This window comes from Struthio camelus, chromosome 1 (assembly GCF_040807025.1).
Source record: "Struthio camelus isolate bStrCam1 chromosome 1, bStrCam1.hap1, whole genome shotgun sequence".
NCBI lineage: Eukaryota > Metazoa > Chordata > Aves > Struthioniformes > Struthionidae > Struthio > Struthio camelus.
In genome coordinates, this window is record NC_090942.1 from 126935702 (window position 1) to 126957545 (window position 21844).

Genomic DNA, 21844 nt, shown 5'->3' on the forward strand with positions numbered 1-21844 from the left:
TGACAAGTTTTCTCTCTCTTTTGCAAACCATCCTGGATGTGAAGCCTTCTGTTTGATCCTCAGTAATATGCAAGCTACAAGAAAGCCCTCAGGATCTGACCTGTGTTGAGGGAAGCTACTTTAAACCATATTGAGAAATGTTACTCTGCAGTTTGTACTCAGGCCAAACTTCCATATACACCACTGGAAGCTGTTTAGGACTTTCTGTCAAACTCTGACCTCTTGAGGAACAGGGAAGATAGGGAACATAATGGTAATGTTATCGTTTATGTTTTAAGAGGGTTGGGTAGAGACACTAACTTTGGTGCCTGAGGTGCACTCTACATTGCCCATGTGAGGAGATATTTAGGTGCATGCTGCAGAAGCACAGGTGAAATTACCAGAAGCATCATACATAGGATAAATCCAATGGTCCCAAACTCCACAGGGGAAGCATGGAGGGGGCCTGCATTATTACAACTCCTTCCTGCAAGAGATAGGAGTTAATATGGCTCCTTTTGTTACCAGTAGAGAGAAATAGGTATTGCCGAAAGGCAATTCCACCTCCTCATTGTCAGCAAGTGAACAGCCCTTTGGGCAGTACCTATCTGTAGTCTCCATTGACCATAAAGGGAGCCTAAGGTGACTAGCTGAGACTGAGGTATCTATCCAGATAGGACAGATACATCCCCTACGCGTCTGCATAACTGCTGATCCATCCTGCTGTGATTCATAGAAACAAGATAGTTTCATTCTTTCTTCATTAGATAAAAGAGGTGGCACTGGTGATCAGAGAGCAATGGAAATGTTGGCCAGCATGCTGTCATTGCAGTGTCCTAAAATGTGGTTCATGAGTAAGGATTAAGGAGCAAAGCTTTAGCACCAAAACCTCAAGCTGATCGCTGAAATGATCTGGGAGGCACTTGAAGGGGTAGGAGGATGTATTTGCAGTAGTCCCAGGGTGCTGTTCATGCTTTCTTTACCCTTAGCCCAGGGGATCCAGAGTGGTGCAGCAATTCACCCCAGAGGTGTTGGAGACAGGGATTTTGGTGGCTGCAGTCACTTCTGGGAAAAAGTAAAACCATCTTTTAGCAATCTGAAGTTAAGAAGAAGACACTTTTCTTTCTTATTTGTGATTTTATCATAGGATTGGGTTGCCTTTCTGTCTGTCTCTCTACCCTCACGTTAGTCTCTCCATTGGCTTTTCAACCAGCTGGACAATTTCAACCAAATTTTAACAGAGAGGCAGAGGTCTCAGAAAAAAATAAGTTCCCAGACAAGTCTGTGGCAATGATCCTTAGGTGGTGCATAGGAAAGAGTGATGCATCCTCTTGCTGTCCTGCAGAAGGAAGCTCCAGCATACACAGTTCAGCAGTCTCAACAGGTGAGGAGCCACAGTGCACTGGATGAAGAGCATGGGTTTGCTAGCCAATGAGTGCACACTGCCCCTTGCTCAGCCAGCAGGCTTGTAGGAACTTTAAAAAGAAGTTGAAAACTTTCTGAGAGGGAGCAAACAGTGCTCCAGAGGCAAGGTGAGGTATTACAAGAGGTGTGCAGAAGAGTTGTAGGTATTGTAGTGGAAAAATGTAAGTGGGTAAAAATGAGGGACATATGGACTTGATTATAAATAAGTAGGAACCCAGGCTTCTTAACTTCTATGCAAGCTGTTTATCAAGGTTCTGTAAAGACTGCTGGGGAGCCTGAGTTTGATGAAAGGCAGGCAGAGACTTTCATTAGGAGGGCAGACTCAGATGCACCCAGATTGCTCATTCTGACCTTCACCATCCTAATTACCATCCTCTGTTTTGGCAGAGCCATGTTCAAGCCACTCTTCATCCAGGATCTTTCTGATTTTTTAAGCTAGTGAGACCTGAGCTTATCTATTTTAAGTACTGATACTCCCATTGTCGTTGGGACCCTGTAGCCAGCACATGGCATGGGAGTCATATATGACTGGCTCCCAGTTCTTGCTGAAGGAACAAAGCGGGAAACAGGTCCTGGTAATGATGCATCCTCATTTTCAAGCAAGTCTCAGAAATGTGAGGATAGTCCACAGGCAATATGTCTTTCGGACTTTTGTGGTAAAATAAATGAGCAAATAATTCAGATCCAATTTTCACAGTCTTTTCCATAGCAGCCTTATTTCCTAGATAAAAGTGGCCTTGCTATACGGCTTAATTGCCTAAATAATGGCATATGTGTAAAGAACTGAATTAATAATTGAAAGAAGAGGCCCATTTAGGTTTCAAAAGACTATCTGCACTTAGGTATTTAAATACCCTACCCAATGTAAAATGAATCTCAGAGAACACACGACTGGCTGACAAAAGATGTGAAAGGCATCAGTTGCCTAAACAGACATTTGTGCCATCTGATCCTGAACCGATATGTATGAGTATGTGATTTTATCTATTGAGAACATTATTTATCTAATGTTTATTTAGATTATTAAAGTGACAGAAAGTAGTTCCTCTAAGAATTCTGGGTACAGAATAGACATATATGTTCTGTACAACATATATATACATCATATATGGATAATATCCCTTGTTCACAGAATCACAGAATCGTTTAGGTTGGAAGGGACCTCTGGAGATCATCTAGTCCAACCTCCCTGTTCAAGGAGGGTCACCTAGAGCATATTGCCCAGGATCACATCCAGACGGGTTTTGAATATCTCCAGGGAAGGAGACTCCACCACCTCTCTGGGCAACCTGTTCCAATGCTCTGTCACCCTCACAGTGAAGAAGTTTTTTCTCAGGTTTAGGTGGAACTTCCTGTGGTTCAGTTTGTGCCCATTGCCTCTTGTCCTGTTGCTGGGCACCACGAAGAAGAGGCTGGCCTCATCCTCTTGACACTCCCCCTTCAGATACTTGTACACGTTGATGAGATCCCCTCTCAATCTTCTCTTCTCCAGGCTGAACAGGCCCAGCTCTTGCAATCTTTCCTCATAGGAGAGATGCTCCAGCCCTCTAATCATCTTGGTAGCCCTCCGCTGGACTCTCTCCAGGAGTGCCATGTCTCTCTTGTCCTGGGGAGCCCAGGGCTGGACACAGTACTCCAGGTGAGGCCTCCCCAGGGCTGAGTAGAGGGGCAGGATCACCTCCCTCGTCCTGCTGGCAACACTCTGCCTAATGCACCCCAGGAGACCATTGGCCTTCTTGGCCACAAGGGCACACTGCTGGCTCATGTTTAACTTGTTGTCCACCAGCACTCCCAGGTCCTTCTCTGCAGAGCTACTTTCCAACAGGTCAACCCCCAGCCTGTCCTGGTGCATGGGATTATTCCTGCCTAGGTGCAGGACCTTGCACTTGCCTTTGTTGAACTTCATGAGGTTCCTCTCCGCCCACCTCTCCAGCCTGTCCAGGTCCCTCTGAATGGCAGCACAGTCTTCTGGTGTGTTAGCCTCTCCCCCCAGTTTAGTATCATCAGCAAACTTGCTGAGGGTGCACTCTGTCCCTTCCTCCAGGTCATTGATGAATATATTGAACAAGACTGGACCCAGGACTGACCCCTGGGGGACACCACTAGCCACAGGCCTCCAACTTGACTCTATAACAACTATATTGTTACTATAGACAATTTCTCATCACTGCAATACTTTCAGTTCCCCCTACATTCCCAACTATGCAAAACATATAGCCGAGCTCCTAATATAAACCATCATTTATCAATTAAATAATGGAACAAGACTTTGTCCTACCATGACCTGTATCCCTATAAATCCAAGTGATGCAAAGCATCTTTGGTTGTTCACAGGGAGAAAGATTATTATTAATGCCTACCCTAAACTGGCTCGAAGTGAAATTAATTTGGGATGGAATGTCTCTCCATTTGCTATGCAGGGAGCCTAAACTTAGTTTTTAAGGAACTACAGCTAAGTGAGATAAGCGCCATCTAATGGGAGTTCAGATTAAAATTGATGGGAACTGGATACCTTAGATCTGGAAATTTTATTTAATGTCAGTTGTCATCTCAGATATCTAATCATCTTTGAAAATCTAGCTCTGAGCTCCTGTGCTTTTGTTTTTACTTGTTTCTTTAAAATTTCTTTACCGATGGGATTAAATAGATGATATATGATCAAGATTTATGAACAGCTATAAAAAAGTTATGGGTCGTAGTTTTAAAAGGGGGGGGGGGGCTACATTTTTTTTTACTTCTACTTTCGTGCTTGCAACCATGTGTAAGTTCATTCAGGAGGCCACAAATGACAGTGTCAGTTTATAAGTAACTCGATCAGTTATTTGCTGATACACTGCCACTCACTACCAAACATGGATTTGAAGCTGAAGATGAAAAATTGAAAGTCACTTTTAACTTTTCTTTTTATTTTTCATTCCAGTATCTGCATACCTAGATTTTCCTGTATCAGGATTTCATAGCCGTGGCAGAAAATAGCTGAGCACTATTTCTCAAAAATACCACTGTTTGAGAAATTATTGTTAACTAACTATTCAGTATTTAAAGTGTGCTTAGCACCTAACAAACAACTAATATAGATATGCTCTCCTGTAGATGACGCAAAGGTTATAGATCTAAGCTGCACCAGTAAGGAATTTAAGAAACATCATTTTCAGTAAGGACTGTGAGTAGGACATCTACTGTTTCCTGGTGGCTTTCATCCAGGAGCTACTTAGCCAATCTTTTGTTTTCCACATTGCAAGTCCTTAGTGCAAGCAACCAGACCGTGCGAGCTACTTTCTTTCCCACGGAAAAACACTGCTCTTATATGCCAGCACAGTGACAAAAGTGCTGGTACCTTTAGTTTTAAAAGCTAGCTTTAGCTAAATTAAAAAATATTGCTAGGCAAAACAGTAAGAGATATATGTGGCCTATCTATTTAAGGTAAGGTAAGTGCCAGAGGATCCGTGACATTTGAGCCCACAGTCACAGTGAAGGTACGTGAGGCAAAGGTGCTGGTGAGTTGGGCTGTCGCCCACCCTGGGTGACTGCCGTGATGTTGGTGCATGCATGATAGGTGAGAGAACCACTGAGCTGACTTAAAAGGCAAAACAATGTAAACACTGATTATGAGGAAAAAAATGTCAAGCAAAACTCACATCCTGGGAATCTCGCTCCTAAGTGGATGATTTGTTTATCCCGCCAGCCAAACCTGGCTCCACAGTAAAGCAAGCCAAAGAATGTCTCCTTTATTGTTTCCATGATGCTTAGTCATCTACAAGCCATTCCCCTTTTAGATTATTCTATTTTTAAGGCATAATTTCCATCTGTTCTTTGATCTTGTACCACATAAGACATTTAGCTAATAACATCATCCATCAAATACCAACTTTCCTTCAGAGTTCAAACACACTCGACACAGGACTCCGTCCATCTGCTGGGCAGTGCTTGTGAACAGATCCAGCTTGTGAATGGCCCGCTATGTAGCCTATTTTTTAATTAGCTAGATAAGGTCTGTTCTTACTGGCACAGTGCTATGCTTGTGTAACGCAGCAGGAATACTAGGGGGCAGTCTAAAGTGAAGCGAAATGTGTTGCCGCTCCGGAGGGGAAGAAAATGGTTTTGTGGATCCAGCACTGTGCATAACCAAACACATTTGCGATGCACTTGCTATATGAAGCTTTTTCCCAGTGGACGGACTCTGTATTCAGCCTCTCAGTGATTTAAATTTTCTGTAAAAGACAGATTATATATATAAATGGATTGAAGGATAATCATTTTCAAACTTGGCATTCTTCAGAGGAAGGTGGATAAAGCAAAAAGATAATATCTATTTGAAATCTTTTGGCTTCTGTGAGTATATGAGCATTTATTTGAGAGAAATTTCAGAATTTCAAGACAGATTATTTGAAGCATCTAAATTTTAGATTTTCACATAGAATTATCTATACAGAAAATGCTTGCCCAATTGGGCAGCCAGGGTACATGAGGTGATTTAGCTGACCAATTGTAATAAAGCAGCACAGCTTGAATTTAGGATATCTGAGATCAATCACACTTAAAACAAAAAAGCTAAGAAAAATTTGTCTGAAAAACACATCAATGCATAAGTCCAGGGAAAAGGCAGTTTCTCTATGGAAATTTTCCAAATCCAAACACATATCACATTTTTATAATTTTTACTTTCAGATTATGCACTTAGCTCTAATTAGCTTGCGTCTCAGCAAACTGCTTTATCTTGCACGCAGTGCATTTATTTAGAAAGGAATTTTATTCAGAACATATATTCCACGGGCTTATATATACCATCGTATATATATCCCCAGATCTGAAACAATAAAAACAACAACAACAAAGTCTACATTTCCTTCTATTTCCTGGCTTGCCAATAATAAGAAGTCCCTGCAGGAGGGGAGCTTGGCTGGTGGCGTTTTGTGATTTCTCAGATAACAAGAGCTTCACATTTCTGTGGAATTCCCATTTGCCAGCGAGCTGCTGTTGCCGCTGCCCTGATTGATATATGACTGCAATGGCACTTTTCCATTTGACATTCTCTCTCCCTCTCTCTCCCTCTCCCTTTCCCTCTCCCTCTGTCTCTTTTTCTCTCTCTCTCTCTCTCTTAAACAACAGCCCTAACTTTTGTGTGTTGCAAATATAAAAGGCAAGCCATGTGACAGAAGGACAGAAGAACAAAAGCATTTGGAAGTAACAGGACCTCTTTTTAGCTCTCTAAAGAGTTTAAGGGAAGGACGGAGCAGTGCATTTTCCAAAGGTAAGCACATAAATAAGAGATTCCTCCAGATTTTGAGTATTACGTGGGCTTAAACTGAGCACTTAATCTCTTTATCTGACAAACACGTTCTCTGTGTATCATTTTTTAAATTAAAATGTGTTAATGTAGAATTGACTCAGTTCTAGTACCTGTGTTTCCCTCTTATCCTTATATCTTTAATTATATATTCAGTCTGAAGGATGCCTATGTGAAAGCAGATAGGTTGCACAGTGTGGTTCTAAATAATGTGGTTAAACACCTATTTTTGTGAACGTGCTGAGCTTGTGTTTGCAACTGTGCACTGATTCTATTTGTGTGGCTTCGGAGTGAATGGAAGTGCTGGATTCTGTCCTGAATTCATAGAAAGAACACGAGTGTCTCCAGGACTGTCTTTGTCCCATTACAACAGGGCTCTATGAACACAGGCAAGCCTGCTAGTTTAAAACTGAACTGTTTACTTTTGCTATTATGTATGCTGTTCTCTTGCCAGTCATCTGCTGGAGTGCTTAGAATAATTTGAAACAATAGGCAACATTTATTTCTAGCTTTGTGTGTCATGCTTCACAGGAGCACTTTTAATTTGCACATTATTATTCGTTCAAACTTCTGGGAAGCTTTACTATGGACTGGACAGCACTGGTTGTGGATTAGGATAGATTTAATGTATGTCCTTGATTGGTTGAAAACTATGAGGAAAGCCACAGTATTTGCCTTTGCTGTAACACTGGGGGGTATATTTAGTAGGTAGCCTGCCCCTTCAGCGCTACACGTAACGCAGCGTGGATATGCATTCGGTAGCTCACGTGGAGAGATGCTGCGCAAGATCCCAGACTGTTGGCTGAAGGAGAGAGAGAGTCTTTCAATGTCCTGAAATCCTTCTTTGCCAGGAGGATGTTTCTCTGTGTATCAGTGTAAGAGGCACGAGCATAACTGTTCTCTGTGTCTTTGGGACAAAGAAGAGTTTCCCTGTTATGAACCAAGTGATAACGTATTAGAGTATAGTGTAAATGCAATTCACTGGAACAGACAGAGCCTCGAGAGAACGCAGCTGAGGAAGAAAGCCCCATCTCCCTGCTGAGATTCAGGTGAGTAAATTCATCCTATCCAAGTTTAAATTAGTGAGTTCGGTAGCATAAATCAGAGTAACAAAGATGAACCGTGCGAAGAATAGTCTTAGTTACGTTTGCATTATGTTAATTAAATGATCTGGTATCAGTAGAGCAGATTCCTACAGAATGTGTGTTGGGGGCACAGTTTTCATGTGGCACATCTTACTTGTTTTTACCTCAGAGAGATGGCAAAACAAGTAACTTGTTATGGTTTCTGCAGCCCTTTGAAGATGTAAACACGTTTTTTAAGTGCTAAGTGTTATTAACAATTTCTAAGGCTTTGTAACTCTGTTCTAGTGGCTGAAAGGTGGGAACACTGCATATTGGAAATAAGACAATCAATCAAATGATTATTTTAAAACAACCATGAGTACAAATTCATTTCAAACCAGTTCTGCACTGTAAAATTGTTTCCTAATGGAAGCAGCCCAGATGCCTGGTGGGGTCAATAAATGTCAGTGTAATAATCACAGTGCTGTTATTTGTCCTTCCTCAGAAGCGTATCTACTTTTTAGGACTTTTTATTTTTCTTTTGAATTGCTAATGATGCTCACTTCTGCCCAGGCTGTGAGACCTTACTCATATTTGTGAGCAGTTATGCACATGAATAATTCCCTTGACTTAAATAGAACTATTTGGTGAATAATTACTTACTAGCTTCAATTAGGGGTTCCCAGTGTAACTTATACATTGATATACTCTTAGTGGAATAATAATATCTTATTTGCAATACAAACAATATAAGAAGATGCTTTAAGGTTTTCCCAATAAAAGAAAACAAAGGTGGAATAGAAGATGTTGCTTCAAGTTTACAAAATGAAAAGCAATTTGCTTTAGTTAAAAGATATAATTAGAGACTGTAGCTGATTATTCTAAATATAAGTTCAGATCACTGCCTGAAAGTGCCCCGTTGTAGGCTCCCTGTTTTTGTGCAGCACCCATTTTTTTAAACAGATGTATATATGCAGGACATTCCTGCTTTCAGAGCAGTATATCAACCCGTGGTACAGACAGCCCTGTGTACTGTTTGTTGCAGCGAGGCTCCAGTGAGCTCTCTGAGCGTGGCTCTGCAATAGCCATCTGTGCCACCAGAATGGTCCTTACTTAGGAAGCCACCTGCATCTTCTCGCTAGCTTTACTTGTCAGGACTGCAATGTCTTTTGCTCAGAAGGGAAGGAAACGAGGCACCTCTGTGGAGGCTGGTATCACTTGTCCTCAGTGCATCATCAGACAGGGAGCACTCGCGGAGTCAGCTTCGTTCCCAGTTTCCCCTGGGTCCCACAATATTCCCTCCCTAACTTGTCTTCTCTCAGACAAACTAGGAATTGCTCTGGGTTGCTCTTGGACTTAGGAGGGAGCTAAATGACTACAGGGTAGAGCCAGGATAAAGCCACCAAGACATTTGTTTTTGCAAAAAGTATGATGGACTGTGTATTTAACTGAAAAAAAAAAAGAAAAAAATACCCCTTTTTTTTTTCAAATGCTACCATTGTTATACAATTATAAATATTACAGATTGTTGTATTACAAATATTACAAATTCCTCTGCCTCTGATGCCTTGCCAGCTATCAGGAGACCTGTCGCTTTGAGTTTCAGAAAAGTTTTGCTACATAAGAACATGCCGCAGTCTCATGTTATTGGAGCAACCCGCCTCTGAGCGTGGCTGGAAGTGGCCACATCAAAGACAGATATAGAGATCCGGCGGTAGGACGCTATGGAGTAACTTGCCATCACGAAGGATTTTTCCCTAACCCCATCAATTAGACTTTCAGAGTCTTTAGAGTTTATAACCCTTCCGAAAACTCTTAAAAATAACCTCCTTACCATTGTAACCCTCATCTATGTAGGCAGTCCTTTCACTGAGCCCGCTCAACTTTTGCCCTCTGTGATATCTTGTTCCGTTGGATCATTGTCGGTTGTGTAAACATGTGTTTCTTTTCATCAGTGCTAAACGTGCAGCCTCTCAGCTCCCCTGCCCTTCTCCACGTTCTGGTATCGCAGGATGGGGTGAGTAGCCGTGTGCAGTTCACCTTTTCTCTGCTGTCTTTCATTACTGCCCACTTAACAGCCCTTTCACTAAAACTCAGCTCCACGGCAAAAGAAAAACGTGGCCACTGTCAGGTTAGCTCATTTGCCGGAGTCTCTTTGGCCAAGATCGCCCCACTTTGCCCACGGGTTTGTGCACGCGTATGAAGTGATGCTGTAGTCTGTGCTGACCATGATCAGCTGTTATTTCCTTTTTGTATGTGTCAGTGTGGAACATATTAAAATTTCTCAGTAGTGGTATGTTTGGAATCCCTCTGATGCCCCACCTCTAACTTAGCAGAACAATAAAAGCAAGGTTGTAGTAAGCCTTTGAGCAGCTGGCAGTCTATATATTCCTTCTTTTTTCACATAATCTAATTCAGACTACTGTCCGGGTAGCAGTGGCACTACCACTTCCAGACACCATCAGTGCTTGTCCTATTTACTGGAATTTCATTGTCTAGCACAGAGATCCTTTCTACCACAGATGAGTGTAGTCTTTCTTCCGGTACCACAGTATTTGGCTGCTCATGCCATGGAGATACAGCTCCGAGGAATTCCACTGCATCGTTATTTTTTGACTACTCTTTGTTATTTTTCTCTTTGCATCAATCATTGTTATGGTTTATGCTTGTCACATTGTCATGCTTATTATTACTGAGCTGTGAACTGTGTCAGTATGGCAGTGAGGAGGCAGCACAGGTTACGTTGCCCTTTAAGACATGTGAGTTTAGGATCTGAGTTAATGCCTCAGCTCTGGTTTGGCAAAGGTTAAGCATACCATGGCAGTGACAATCGCATTACTGTCATAGCAGCACAGCTCAAAGAGAGTGAGACCTAGGGGAACGCTGTTCCCCTTGTTAGAAGATACAAAATTGTTATCATATGCCAAATGTTCAGGTCCTTAATTATCAGAGGCAGAGGTGTATGGACACTGGTCTGAATTTTGCTTCTTATAAAATAAGAGAGGATTTCACCCTTAGAGTCAGAAAAAAGGCAACATCCCCTTCAGTCATGCGCTTTTTCCAGCCTGCATGACACTCTCTGCCGGTACTGGTGGGAGGGATGTCTTTGCCTAACGCTAAAGAGTAAGGGACTGATTCCTAGTCCTACAGCTAATGATAACTACAGTTTCTTGTGTTCTCGAGGATCAAGCATACAATCTAGTAAGAGGTAGAGAACGAAAAATGCCCATCTGTTTGTAAGGCACTCAAGCAGGTACAGGACACATGCTCTAATGCCCTAGACCTCTCAGCAACTTGTAATTTGGCCAAGAGTCATTTTGTCTTATGTTGGCTCATAAGACTAAAGCAGAGGTAATTACTGAAGCAAATCCTATAGCTAATGCTTACCTGGGAATATTTGCACTTTACATAGCAGCCCCTGCCTTGTTGATTTGATCTCTGAGAGAGGGGGCAAATGTTACTACTTAAACTGCTCAGCTCTGCATATGATCCTTCACTGAGGGGTGATGCAGTCCAGCACTGGATGAAAAAGTGCAAAACTGTATTCCTCTCAATTCCCGTCCCATATTCAAGATCAGGACTACTATGATACGCAGTAAAACACAAAAATAAAGAAAGACTCCAAGGTTCGCATCAAGTCTCCATTAAATGGCTTGAGGGTTCATCCCAAAGCTCTACCAGCTCCTGGGCTCATCTGAGTGAGATCCTATATATGCCTCTAATGGATCTATTTAAAGTTTCCCAGCAGTAGGAACAGAAAAGAATAAAAATACAACCACTTTTTTGTCTACCAATAGTTATTCTTTGTGAGCGTATTAAAAACTTTTCTTCATTTTTGTCTGTGCCTGTCTGCTGGCTGAGTGCCAACTTACAGTACCCACTACAGTTTATTATTTCAATAGCGTAGCAGAAACATACTGTTAGCTTTCCCCTCTTCTCTTTGCTACCTGAAGGAAGGAAATATTCTTGGAAACTTCAAAAGGAGAGCGGAGCTCAGGAGCTCAAGTGCTGTTCAGCTTAATTTGTTCCACTTTATGCACTGGCTCTCAGTCTTGTGAACACTCATGGCCTTGCATGAGCAACCATGTTAAAGGCAAGGCAGCTAGTGCCATGCCTGCTCCTAAGTGTGCCTCCAGCACTAGAGGCTTGTATTAAATTTACTGCAATTACTGTTTATTTTTTGCTTTGCATATCACTGTCTTCCTGTTTTTTTCACTCTGCTTGAAGGCTCAAGTATTCATCTCCTGAAACATTAAAACATTAGAAAGACCTCAGAGCAGGAAATGACATGTATGAATGATCAACTGAATGATCATCAAGTATCTGACATTTCTGATTATTCAGAGGTGGTGCCCATTTTCTCATCCTGGTTTTTAAGGGGCAATGCTCTGCAGTTGCTGGCTAGCAAGCTGTAAGACGGTGTGGCCTCGGTGGGACCAGAAGATGTGCTTCTGTAGACACCCAGAGGAAGAGGCTTAAGCCCCTTGCTTTGGGTCTCTTTTCCTTTCTTCTGCCTATTTTCTTCCCCTCGCCTGTTGTCCAGCAGTTGTTACTAAATCCGGCCTGCAGTGAGCCACTAGGCCTTTTTTTTTCTTGCCCTTTACAGCCTTGCACTGCTTTTATGCTGTGGGTGTGAAAATTCACATGGTGGGTCAGTGTGGAAGAAGCTCAGACCCTGATGTTGCTTTGGGCTTGCTCACCCACGTAAGCACGGTCACCCCATCCCGCTGCAGCCCTCCAGGCCCTCTGCCACTGCTGCGGCTGCTCGGGGCAATGCCACTGACCCAAACCAGCTCAGCGGGCGGAGGGCTGCCCTCAAGATGATGATGGATGACCTTCAGACTGAAGCTGGTTGGTGAGCGATGCCGTGGGCTGCGGTGCTGCCAAGTGTGGGGTGGCGGGGAGCAAGAGCTCAGGTTTCAAGGTAGGGGAGAGGGATAAGCAGCCAGGGGCAGTAGCAATGGGCACAGCCAGACACAATTCAATATTGTGTGGTGGGCCAGTTGCACAAGGGGACCACAGCAGGATGTGAGTTATTTACACACCATCTAGCACAGCGCGGAGGGGGTTGGTGAGAACAAGACCAGCCTCTCCCTGCCCTGTCCTCCAACTCCCACCAGGCATTGCTGCCCCACAAACTGGTATATAATGGGTGGATGGACCCAGATGCATCCCCATACAATAGATGATAAAATTCCTGTTGATGTCAAAAGGAACAAGCTTCAGCGCAGCTGTATGTCAACAGGGCAAATGCTCATTTAGCACAATGAGGCCTCAGGGAAGCATTTCACTTATTTAGACCTGCAAGGATCACACTCAAAATATTTAGCTTGGTATTTGCCCTGTCTTGGGAGGGGAATTAACCTGTTTAAAATGTGCATGGAGACATTTTATAAACAAACTTGAGTTCTCTGTGTTCACCTGTTACTTTCTGGTTGCCCCATGGATGTTTATTGACTTCATCATGTGTTTTGAAATGGGACGGCAGTGTGGGACAAGGATTTCAAATGCATATAGAGGAGGTCACACAGTTCATTGCTGGAACAGAAATGGTTGCAATAAAATAACCAAATGGTTGCAATAAAATAACCAAATGGGAAGACAATCACGTTTGTTTACAGAACTAAAACATCCACTGGAGTTGATAAAATTTCTCAGTCAATTTACCTGAAAACAGAATCAGGCACATTTTAGGGTGTCTCTTCTACTAAGTAACCTGTGCCAGGAAAGGTTCCTACACACTATACACCATCATCTCTTCTCTTAAATTGCTCAGACGGTCACTTATATGATTTTGTCCCAGAGCAAACAGTTCTTCCCAAGCAGCTCCCCAGCATGATGTGGACGTTTGCACGCGACGGAAGCCATATGGCGCTCTGGAGAGTGGCTAATAGTCTGGGAGCAGGCTACTCCATGTTGCCTGACCACAGGGCCAGATAGCCACTCCATGTGAGTTTAATTGCCCTGGGGAGGAAAATAGTCCTAGAGCAAAACTAGGCCTGTGCACAGGCAGACTAATATATGCCTTCAGGACAGAGCTCCTGGAAGGATAGCACTAGTGAAAGGGCAGTCCTGCTGCCACTGGCTTCTCGCCGCAGTAGCCAAGTGTAGGGTTTGGCCAAGGACAGCTTTGCACACAGGGCCCTGCAGCCCAGTGCAGAGCTGAGGTCTTGATAACTCATTTCAGGAGCAGAAAAGATGGTTCCCTGAGGTCCCTGAAAGTTCTAGTTTGTCACCCAGAGACCAGGGTTTGGGGTTGCCGCGGGCCATGCCAACACTGCAGCCAGCCAGCAGCAGCAGCTGACAGCCGAGGTGGCATCCCCACGCCCGTGGTTGTGGGGTCTGGAGCTTCCAGTGCCAGCACAGACTGCGCCTCCCTGGTCTCCCAGCCCCCTTTTGGGGACCTTTGCATGGCAATAGAGAGTTTAACCCTGCCAGAATGAACTGCAATGCAACCTGATAGTATATTTTGACCAGTAACATTTTGCATTCCAGTCCAGATTTTAGAAGAGCAAAAATTCTCTAAATTCTAAACTTTCTGGCCTAAACTTTTAGAGATATGATAAAGTTCTTGAGAAGTCCATTTTTCATAAAGATCAATTACATATGTACATATAAGGTTAGCGACGCTTTTTTTATAGCTGGAGTTTGGAGAAACTCTGAGCAGTGTTGTAACTTTTCTGTTTACATAACAAATTCAGAATGAAGGAACCACATGGTAGGAGCCAAGTAATTTTGTTTACTAAATATGCACAACACGCAAGGCCAGGCTTAGTTACATATACACACTGCTGCTCTGACTGGATTTTGGCAGCTTCTGAAGCATAAAAGACATTGAGTGAATTGAATTGCACCGTCATCGTCAAACAGGAGTCTCTAACATGGAAAATATACAGCAAATGAAGGCCAAGGTGCACATACTTGTATGCCTAATTTTTCGAGGCTTGTGGACAGGGAACAGCTAAGTAGGAGTACACCATAAATGAGATTTTCCATTGTTGCCTTTCTATCTTCCAGCATAAATGCTGTGCAAACCCAATAGACTTTAGGAGAATTCCTCAGGTCTTTATTTTTTTCCAAGATACATAGCAAAAGGGAATTTCTGTTTACGTTCTCACAAAGTGAGTGGCTAAATAATTCCAGATGATGGAATTTCTCTTCTGCCCTGAAAGCAAAGCAAAATCTTAACTTCCACTGCTATCTATCTATCTAAATTGTATTGAGTATAATAAGAAATCTTCATTTCAGCATTCAACAAGCAGTTAACAATGATATAAAGTTGAAAAAATAACCTTAACTCTGCCCCTATGTTTAAGTGCAATACAGTTGTTGATTACATGTTCATACAGTCGTTCTCTAAGATCTCTTCTATTTTTCTCTGCAGTTTAGGTGACAGCTTTAAGCATGCTATGTCTATATGAATTCATGGAAATTAATTATATGGAAAGTGCGTTGCAGGTGTATTAATAACATATAATAGCCATATCAATGAATTATCCTGCAATGGGACATTGCTACAGAATTTCATCCATTGTTAGGCCAGATATCTTTTAGCCAATTTTAAGGCTAAGAATATGAAGGCACCTTAGTATCTTCCTCTTTATGGTATGTTGTAAAGAGGAAGCGTTTTAGCATGCTCTTTGTTAGCTTGGCACATTGACTGTTAGCCACAATTTTTCACATGAAAAGAAATAGTGGGAAAAAACCAACTTAATTAAAATAGAAATTTTCTGTGTGAAATTTTTGATTTTGACAAAGAAGTGTATTTTCCAAATCAATTAAAACACAAAATGTCATCCTAAGTACAACTACAACGATTAATGATTACAGGTGTACTTGCTTCTGCTTTTGGTCAGAAGGATAGACTGGAAGGTACAGACATTCCTCCTGGTATCATGTACTGCATAGGATTTTATAATTTAAGGCAGTATTTCAAAAGGAATAGAAGCTTAAAAAAATTAAATGCTAATTTTAAATGTAATACTGTTGTAGTGTATCAACTGGAAATGGAAAATGTCATGTCAATATTGCTATTCATGGTGATGAACCTGAATGAAAATATTTAGACTTCTGATTCCAATTCAAAAATAAAATAAAGATTTTTTCCTTCTTCTCCATATTCATGGTAATTTCAAAATGCTTAAATGACCCTATGAGACTTTTTTCCCCCACTAAACAGCTCAATTATATATGGCGTATGTACATTTCTACTTGAAAAATGTGTATGTACTCACGTAGCTGTGTTAGAAGATACTGGCCTCTGCAAATATCAGAGTGTTGTCTGCAGTTCTGTTTCCAGTACCCACACATTCATTTTGTCAATATGTCTATCAACAACTGAACACAACTTTTTCGTGAAAGGTGGGCCACATTTACATCTATGGTCTCTCTTTGCTAAGAAATGTGTAATAGCAGTATTCTTGTCTTCTTTTGTTTTGTTACCAAGGACCCCCACGTTTATTACACTGCTTTTTTTGTCGTGGAAGTATCGGGTTTTTTTTCAAAGATCATGAGGCTGTTCATACTTCTTGCATACATTTTGTGCTGTGCTCATCCAAAAGAAGGTACAGCCGCTTAGCTGCTTTCCTTTTTTTTGCTTTTTCCGTGTTTCTTTCCAGCCTTTTCACAGTGTTTTCACGAGGCAGACTGTGTGTTATCCAGTTATTTGCTGAAGAAAACTAGGCAGATAAGCCTTTGAAAACTGAGCCAGGACTCCACATGTCTCTCACTCTATTCAATTTAAATCATTCCAGTCAAAACCATGTGAAGGTTTAGAAACAAAAAATTAAACTGGGAGAAATAGGGTGGGAAATGGGGATCCTTACATATAAAGTCAAATGAGATGGGAACATCACATATCGAGTACATTTATTTGGATGGAGAAGGAATTACTGGGTGTGTAATACTGGTAACTATGCTAGAGAGAGTCCTTGCCAAGCACAGCGCTCTGGTCAGCCTCTTTATAAAGAAGAATAGGAATGTAGGTAAAAGGTTAAAAATATATTTTTTAAAAGTGCATTACTCCTCCTGTTAGCTAATGCTGGGGCATCATCTTCATGAAAAACAACGATACATTTCAGTTCTATGAAGGGCTCCGTCCCAGTTCCCATGAGTGAGAGATTTCTGTCTTATCTTGTTTGGAGGAATATTTATTGAGATCAATGAGACTAAACAAATGGATCCACAATCCTAAATATTTAGTGTTGTTTAAGCTCCTTCAACTGAAAATACATTGTATTTTTTTAAAGCCATATCCACTGAAAAACATTTGCTTAGGGAAATATATCCAGGTCAAAGCCCAGAATCAGGGAAAAAAATTATTGTCTGTTAAATACATATTCACACCATTTTTCTTTTTCAATTTAGGCACATGGACAATAGTTTGAAACTCCCAAAAAGGCTTTTAAAAATGCCTGATACACAGAGCATCCCTAATTACATTTCTTCCCAGCATGAAACTTTGTATGTCACTTCAGCCTGACAGATCCTGACTCCCAACTTGGATGAACTCTGGAACTGTTTATCACTGCTATGCATTCGTCTTACAAAAGTGTTTGAGCAAGCTTTAAAGCAACCCACAAATCATTAAGCTGTCTAGTGGGGAGGCCTCGTAATTTCAGGCTGTTTTGGAGATGAGTATCAGTCTTTCTAAAATATCACCAGCAAATCAGAAAACTGTTTTGAAAGAGGCTTGTATAAGGCAATAAAGACACACATCATCTCTTTAAATAGGCAAGAGGCTATGGAAGAGTATTTCTGCATGACTAGTAAACTTGTTTTATCGTAAGTTTCTTCAGAAAGTCCTCCCACTTTTAACTTTACTTATGATGGGTCTTTGCTTTTTCAGGTTATATTTAGATGGATAACTCACAGGTCTTTCAAGCTATAGCTGTTTGTAGTAAAAGCAAAATTAATTCACCCACATAAGACTGTTGGCTTTGTAAGAATGACCAAGGGTGTAGGATGAAGAAGCTCAGGGAAGTGCCCTGCTTTCTCAGCGCAGAGCTCCAGAGAGTGTTTCAATGGTGACCCTGTGTCTGTTTGCTGGGGGATCTCTCCTGGCTTCCAGCCTGCGCCAGAAAACCAGATGACTAAGTGACAATCTGTGTGACTTTGTCTGCATATATTATTTTCCCACCTGATAGCCAGAATGCACTTGGATATTATGGAATATAATGTATTTTTCAGATCCTGCTCTTTAATTAATGGGGAAGAGACTGAAACTCAGGAAGTGCAACCTGATGAGAAAGCAAGTAAAGAAATAAGTTAAAAAAAAAAAAAGAGTAAAGAAATGTGACTCTTTTTGTGGGTGAATTTCGTACTCAGGAAAGCAAGGCAGTAAGAGCCTCAGGCAGTCCCCCATATAGTGCAGGTAGATGCTCAGTGAATTTCCTGAGAGGCTGCACTGCTGAGCACCTTGGTCAGCCCCTCAGCATCCCACCACCCTGAGCACACACCTCATCCCTGCAGTGCAGCAGCAGCAGCAGCAGAACAACATGCCGCCCCGTGAGCCTGGGATCAGACTGCCTCCATCATTTCCATTTGTTACCTGGACCAGAAATCTCCATCCTTAATGCAAGAAGCAGTCTACCTTTGCCTCTGAGAACACGCCTGTCAACATTTTGAGGGAATATGCAGTTCTTTCAATTTGCAGAAATCTCTGATACATTACAAAGCACCAGTTTTAATGGGAATCCATTAGAGACATCACCAAGTGAAAAATACTGGTATTGCAGCACTTGTGATATTAAAAGTTAAAATGTTCTCCTTAGTAAAATGATAGAGCATTGGTTAAAGTAACAAGGCCTTGACCTCTCCTTCCTAATCCCATATACTGTACCTACTGTGCGAATGATGTTCACTCAGAAAGTGTATTTTGGCTAGCAAAAATCCTATGAGCCTTACCATTATTTATGTCTGTTTTTCTCCAGAGTTCTTTTTGGTTAGGATTGTAATTTATGTTATTTTTATTCCAGTTACGCAGGAGATTCTTTGACGGATTACAATCTCAACAAACTCTAACTCAAGTAGAAGAAGAATGACAGCTAAGAGACTTAAACCAGACTTTTCACCATCCTGGAAAGGAACTGGATCTCGATATTTAGAATTTTTTTAATACTCTACCTCCCTCTGCTGTTATCACTGAGAAGTTCTTCAACAATGGGAAATCATGTACTTGCAGCTTCAATTTCCATGCTCTCTCTCCTGGCAATAATGGGAGACACGGACAGTAAAACAGACAGTGCCTTCATGATCGACTCAGATCCCAGTCGCTGTATGAGGCATCACTATGTCGACTCTATCAGCCACCCACTGTACAAGTGTAGCTCGAAGGTAAGGACTCCTCTCATCCCCTGTAAGGAGGATGCTGCCATCAGCAGAGTTTGGAGAAAAAGCCGTATTTTTAAATCATTTCTACATAAATTCCTTGCTACCAAAATACAGATGTATAGATATGTAGACATCTGGACGCATAGGTCAAAAATGGAGGGAGAGAAAAAGTCGCAAGATTCTTTTCATCTTTTCAAAAGGAGAAACAGGCTCAATGATGGTAAAACTGACATGTAATAAACTATAACATTAAAAGGAGCAAGTCTGGGTCTTGACTGCTATGCATCAAGGAAATGGGCTAGTTTGGAAATTCAGATCATCCCAGTCAGCCCACTCCTTCAAGTCAGTCTTTAATCTGGAGTACATAAATTTAAAGCTTTTCATTGGCTGTGTACTAAGGTATAAGAATCAAGCTGTAAAATGATAATGAAAAGAGAATGTGAGAAACACTGCTAATTTTTTTCCAGTTTAGTATCAAGGTCTTTGTTTTCATATAGAATGTCATTTAGGAGGTTTACTGTAGGGCTTGGAAGCAGAAGGAAATACAAAATTGCCTTTAATTTGAGAGTTCAAGCTTGAAAAATTTTGCGTGAAAATGGTTTAGTAGCCTGGATATGTAGCCTACAGTCATTGATTTCATTGTGCGGAGAAAAAGAATGCAGACAAACAATGGGGAAAAATCTCTGCTGGTCCCTTTTTTTCTTGTCCTAATTTGTTCTGACTGAGTTAACTCAGTGAGTATTCAAATGTATAGTCTCTGCTTTGACCATCCTTCTGTCTCTTGGAACATGAATTGCCTTATTCACACAGTTCCCTAGATTAACAAACGAGAACACCAGTAAATGCCAACACTTCTTCCAGCTCTGCATTATGTGCAAGAGCTACAGGTCATGGGTGTGTGATGGAGTACAGGACAGGAAGGCTGACCACAGTGTTGCCTAGTAGCAAAAGCTAGCAGCCGTGAGTCAGGGAGCATTTTAGAGCAGAGGGTGCCTGTGCAGTTAAAGCAGATATGGCGATGGCAAAAAAAGACCCCTCTTTCTCCACTCGCATGCCTTTGTGGGCAGAGCGAATTCTTCGCTTCATGTGATCAGCGCAGGGATGAGGTACTACCTCAGGCAGTAGCAGGACATAAAATTTAAAATAAAGCAGAGAGAAGCATCAACAGAAAATAATAGCCCCTCAGTGCTCTGGGCTCCCTCGTGCTGCCAGGATGGCTGCTGAGGAACAGTTCCTGTAGTGACTGTGCATGCTGGATGCAAGGAAAAGCCAGACTCTGGTCTCCCTTTTACACCAGTTTCACACCAGTACTGCCTGCCTGCCTTTGCATAATCACTCCCAGTTCAGAAGGGTGTGAGATCAGAGGGTTTTGCCCTCCTACTCCTGAATTCAAACAATAAAAGCACAAACAACCTGCAATTCAGGAGAGATCTTGTTCTCACTTTCGGCCTAGACGAGACCTTTTTACCATCTGGGAAATATCCAGCATTAAAATACATACCTGCAGAGATGCATGTGTTTGTGTAATATTGATTTTATTGCAGGGGACCCCACTGCGAGACACTGGTGAAAAGTGGGGGTGGTGGGGGTGATTTTCCCATATTTGCAGCCAGGTAGTAGCAGCCCTCCTCTCCTAGTGTTCTTCAGATCACCTGTTATAACGGAGACATCATTGCTATCGTGATAGTTTGGTTGAGTAGGGTGGTGCTCTGTTCAGTTGGCCTTTGGTCTTGACTCCCTGCCCTGATGGAGGGCAGGAGGAGCTGCGGTACATAGCACAGGCAAGGATGGTAGGTGGCCCAATTTGGGCCCTGCAGGGCCTTCGATCTCTAGCTTTGGGTAAGTTCCCCTTCTGCCTCCCAACATGCAGAAGAGCAAATGAGTAGCAAATGGCAACTTTACTAGGGCTGTGAGAAATGCAAAGTAGGACGGCTCTGGGAACATTGCCTCAGACAAAAGCGGATCAACACAACTGATCCCAGCCCCTAAGGCAATTCAGGTCTGGGAGCATGGAGGTGGGCTTCTCTGGCTTGAGGCCAAAGAGCTCCTGTGTGATTTCACCCACCCACCTGCCAGGAAGGAAGGATGGAAATCCACCAGCAACTTATTACTTAGCATCCCTAATGATGAAGAAAAGCAATCAGGCCTTTAGGAGTGGGACCGATGGATATGAGCACAAGGAAGGTTTTCTAATGAAAAACAGATTATTTCAAAACAGAGCTCTGAAAAAACTAAACTGTTGACATGGAGATGTGTAACTGTAACTGAAAAAAAAGTCCATGACATGTTTAAAATTAAGCATTTAATGGAAATTATGTTTGAAAATATTATCACATCTAGTGGCTTCCCAAATTCCACAACAGCTTCAAGAACAATAATATTGTAAGTTAAATGGGCTTTCTCTTGAAATGGAAAATGAAAACGCTTAAGGTACAATGTGGAATAGTTTTGACTTTTCCTAGAAAACTTTTCTTTGTTAAATCAAGCTCTATTTTAAGATCTCAGGGATCTGAATCATTCTGCTGGACGTGTGACTTCTGTTCTGGATTTAGCATACAACATAGAGCAATATAGACTTGCTAATGAAAACTAGCCTCAGTGTCTATTCCTAAATATACTGTGATAAAACATAAACAAATCAAAAAAGGGAAGGTTCTGTTGGATTTGCTACAGGAATTGTGGTACCTCTTATTTCCCCTGAATTTCCTTTGTGGAGCTTGGACTGATAATTTATGGCAGGCAGAGGCTTTGTCCTTTT

At 41.9% G+C, this 21844-nt stretch overlaps 1 protein-coding gene across 19 annotated transcripts in view; it reads left to right on the forward strand.

Annotated features, from left to right (window-relative positions):
• NDP (norrin cystine knot growth factor NDP) overlaps positions 1-21844 on the forward strand; it is a 38406-nt gene that overhangs the window by 11484 nt on the left and 5078 nt on the right. For 2 of the 19 annotated variants that reach the window (XR_694856.2, XM_009679559.2), the window contains exons 2-5: positions 6514-6655; positions 7397-7740; positions 9711-9772; positions 18732-19089. Coding sequence is in view for 14 of the 19 variants with exons in the window: in XM_009679559.2 (XP_009677854.1) it covers positions 18916-19089 (174 nt within the window). In the remaining 5 variants the exon portion in view is untranslated. Of the gene's footprint in view, positions 1-4777; positions 6656-7396; positions 9773-12161; positions 12611-18731; positions 19090-21844 lie in introns of those variants that run through there. The other 17 variants (XR_011135827.1, XM_009679564.2, XR_011135826.1 and 14 more) reach the window with 13 other exon arrangements.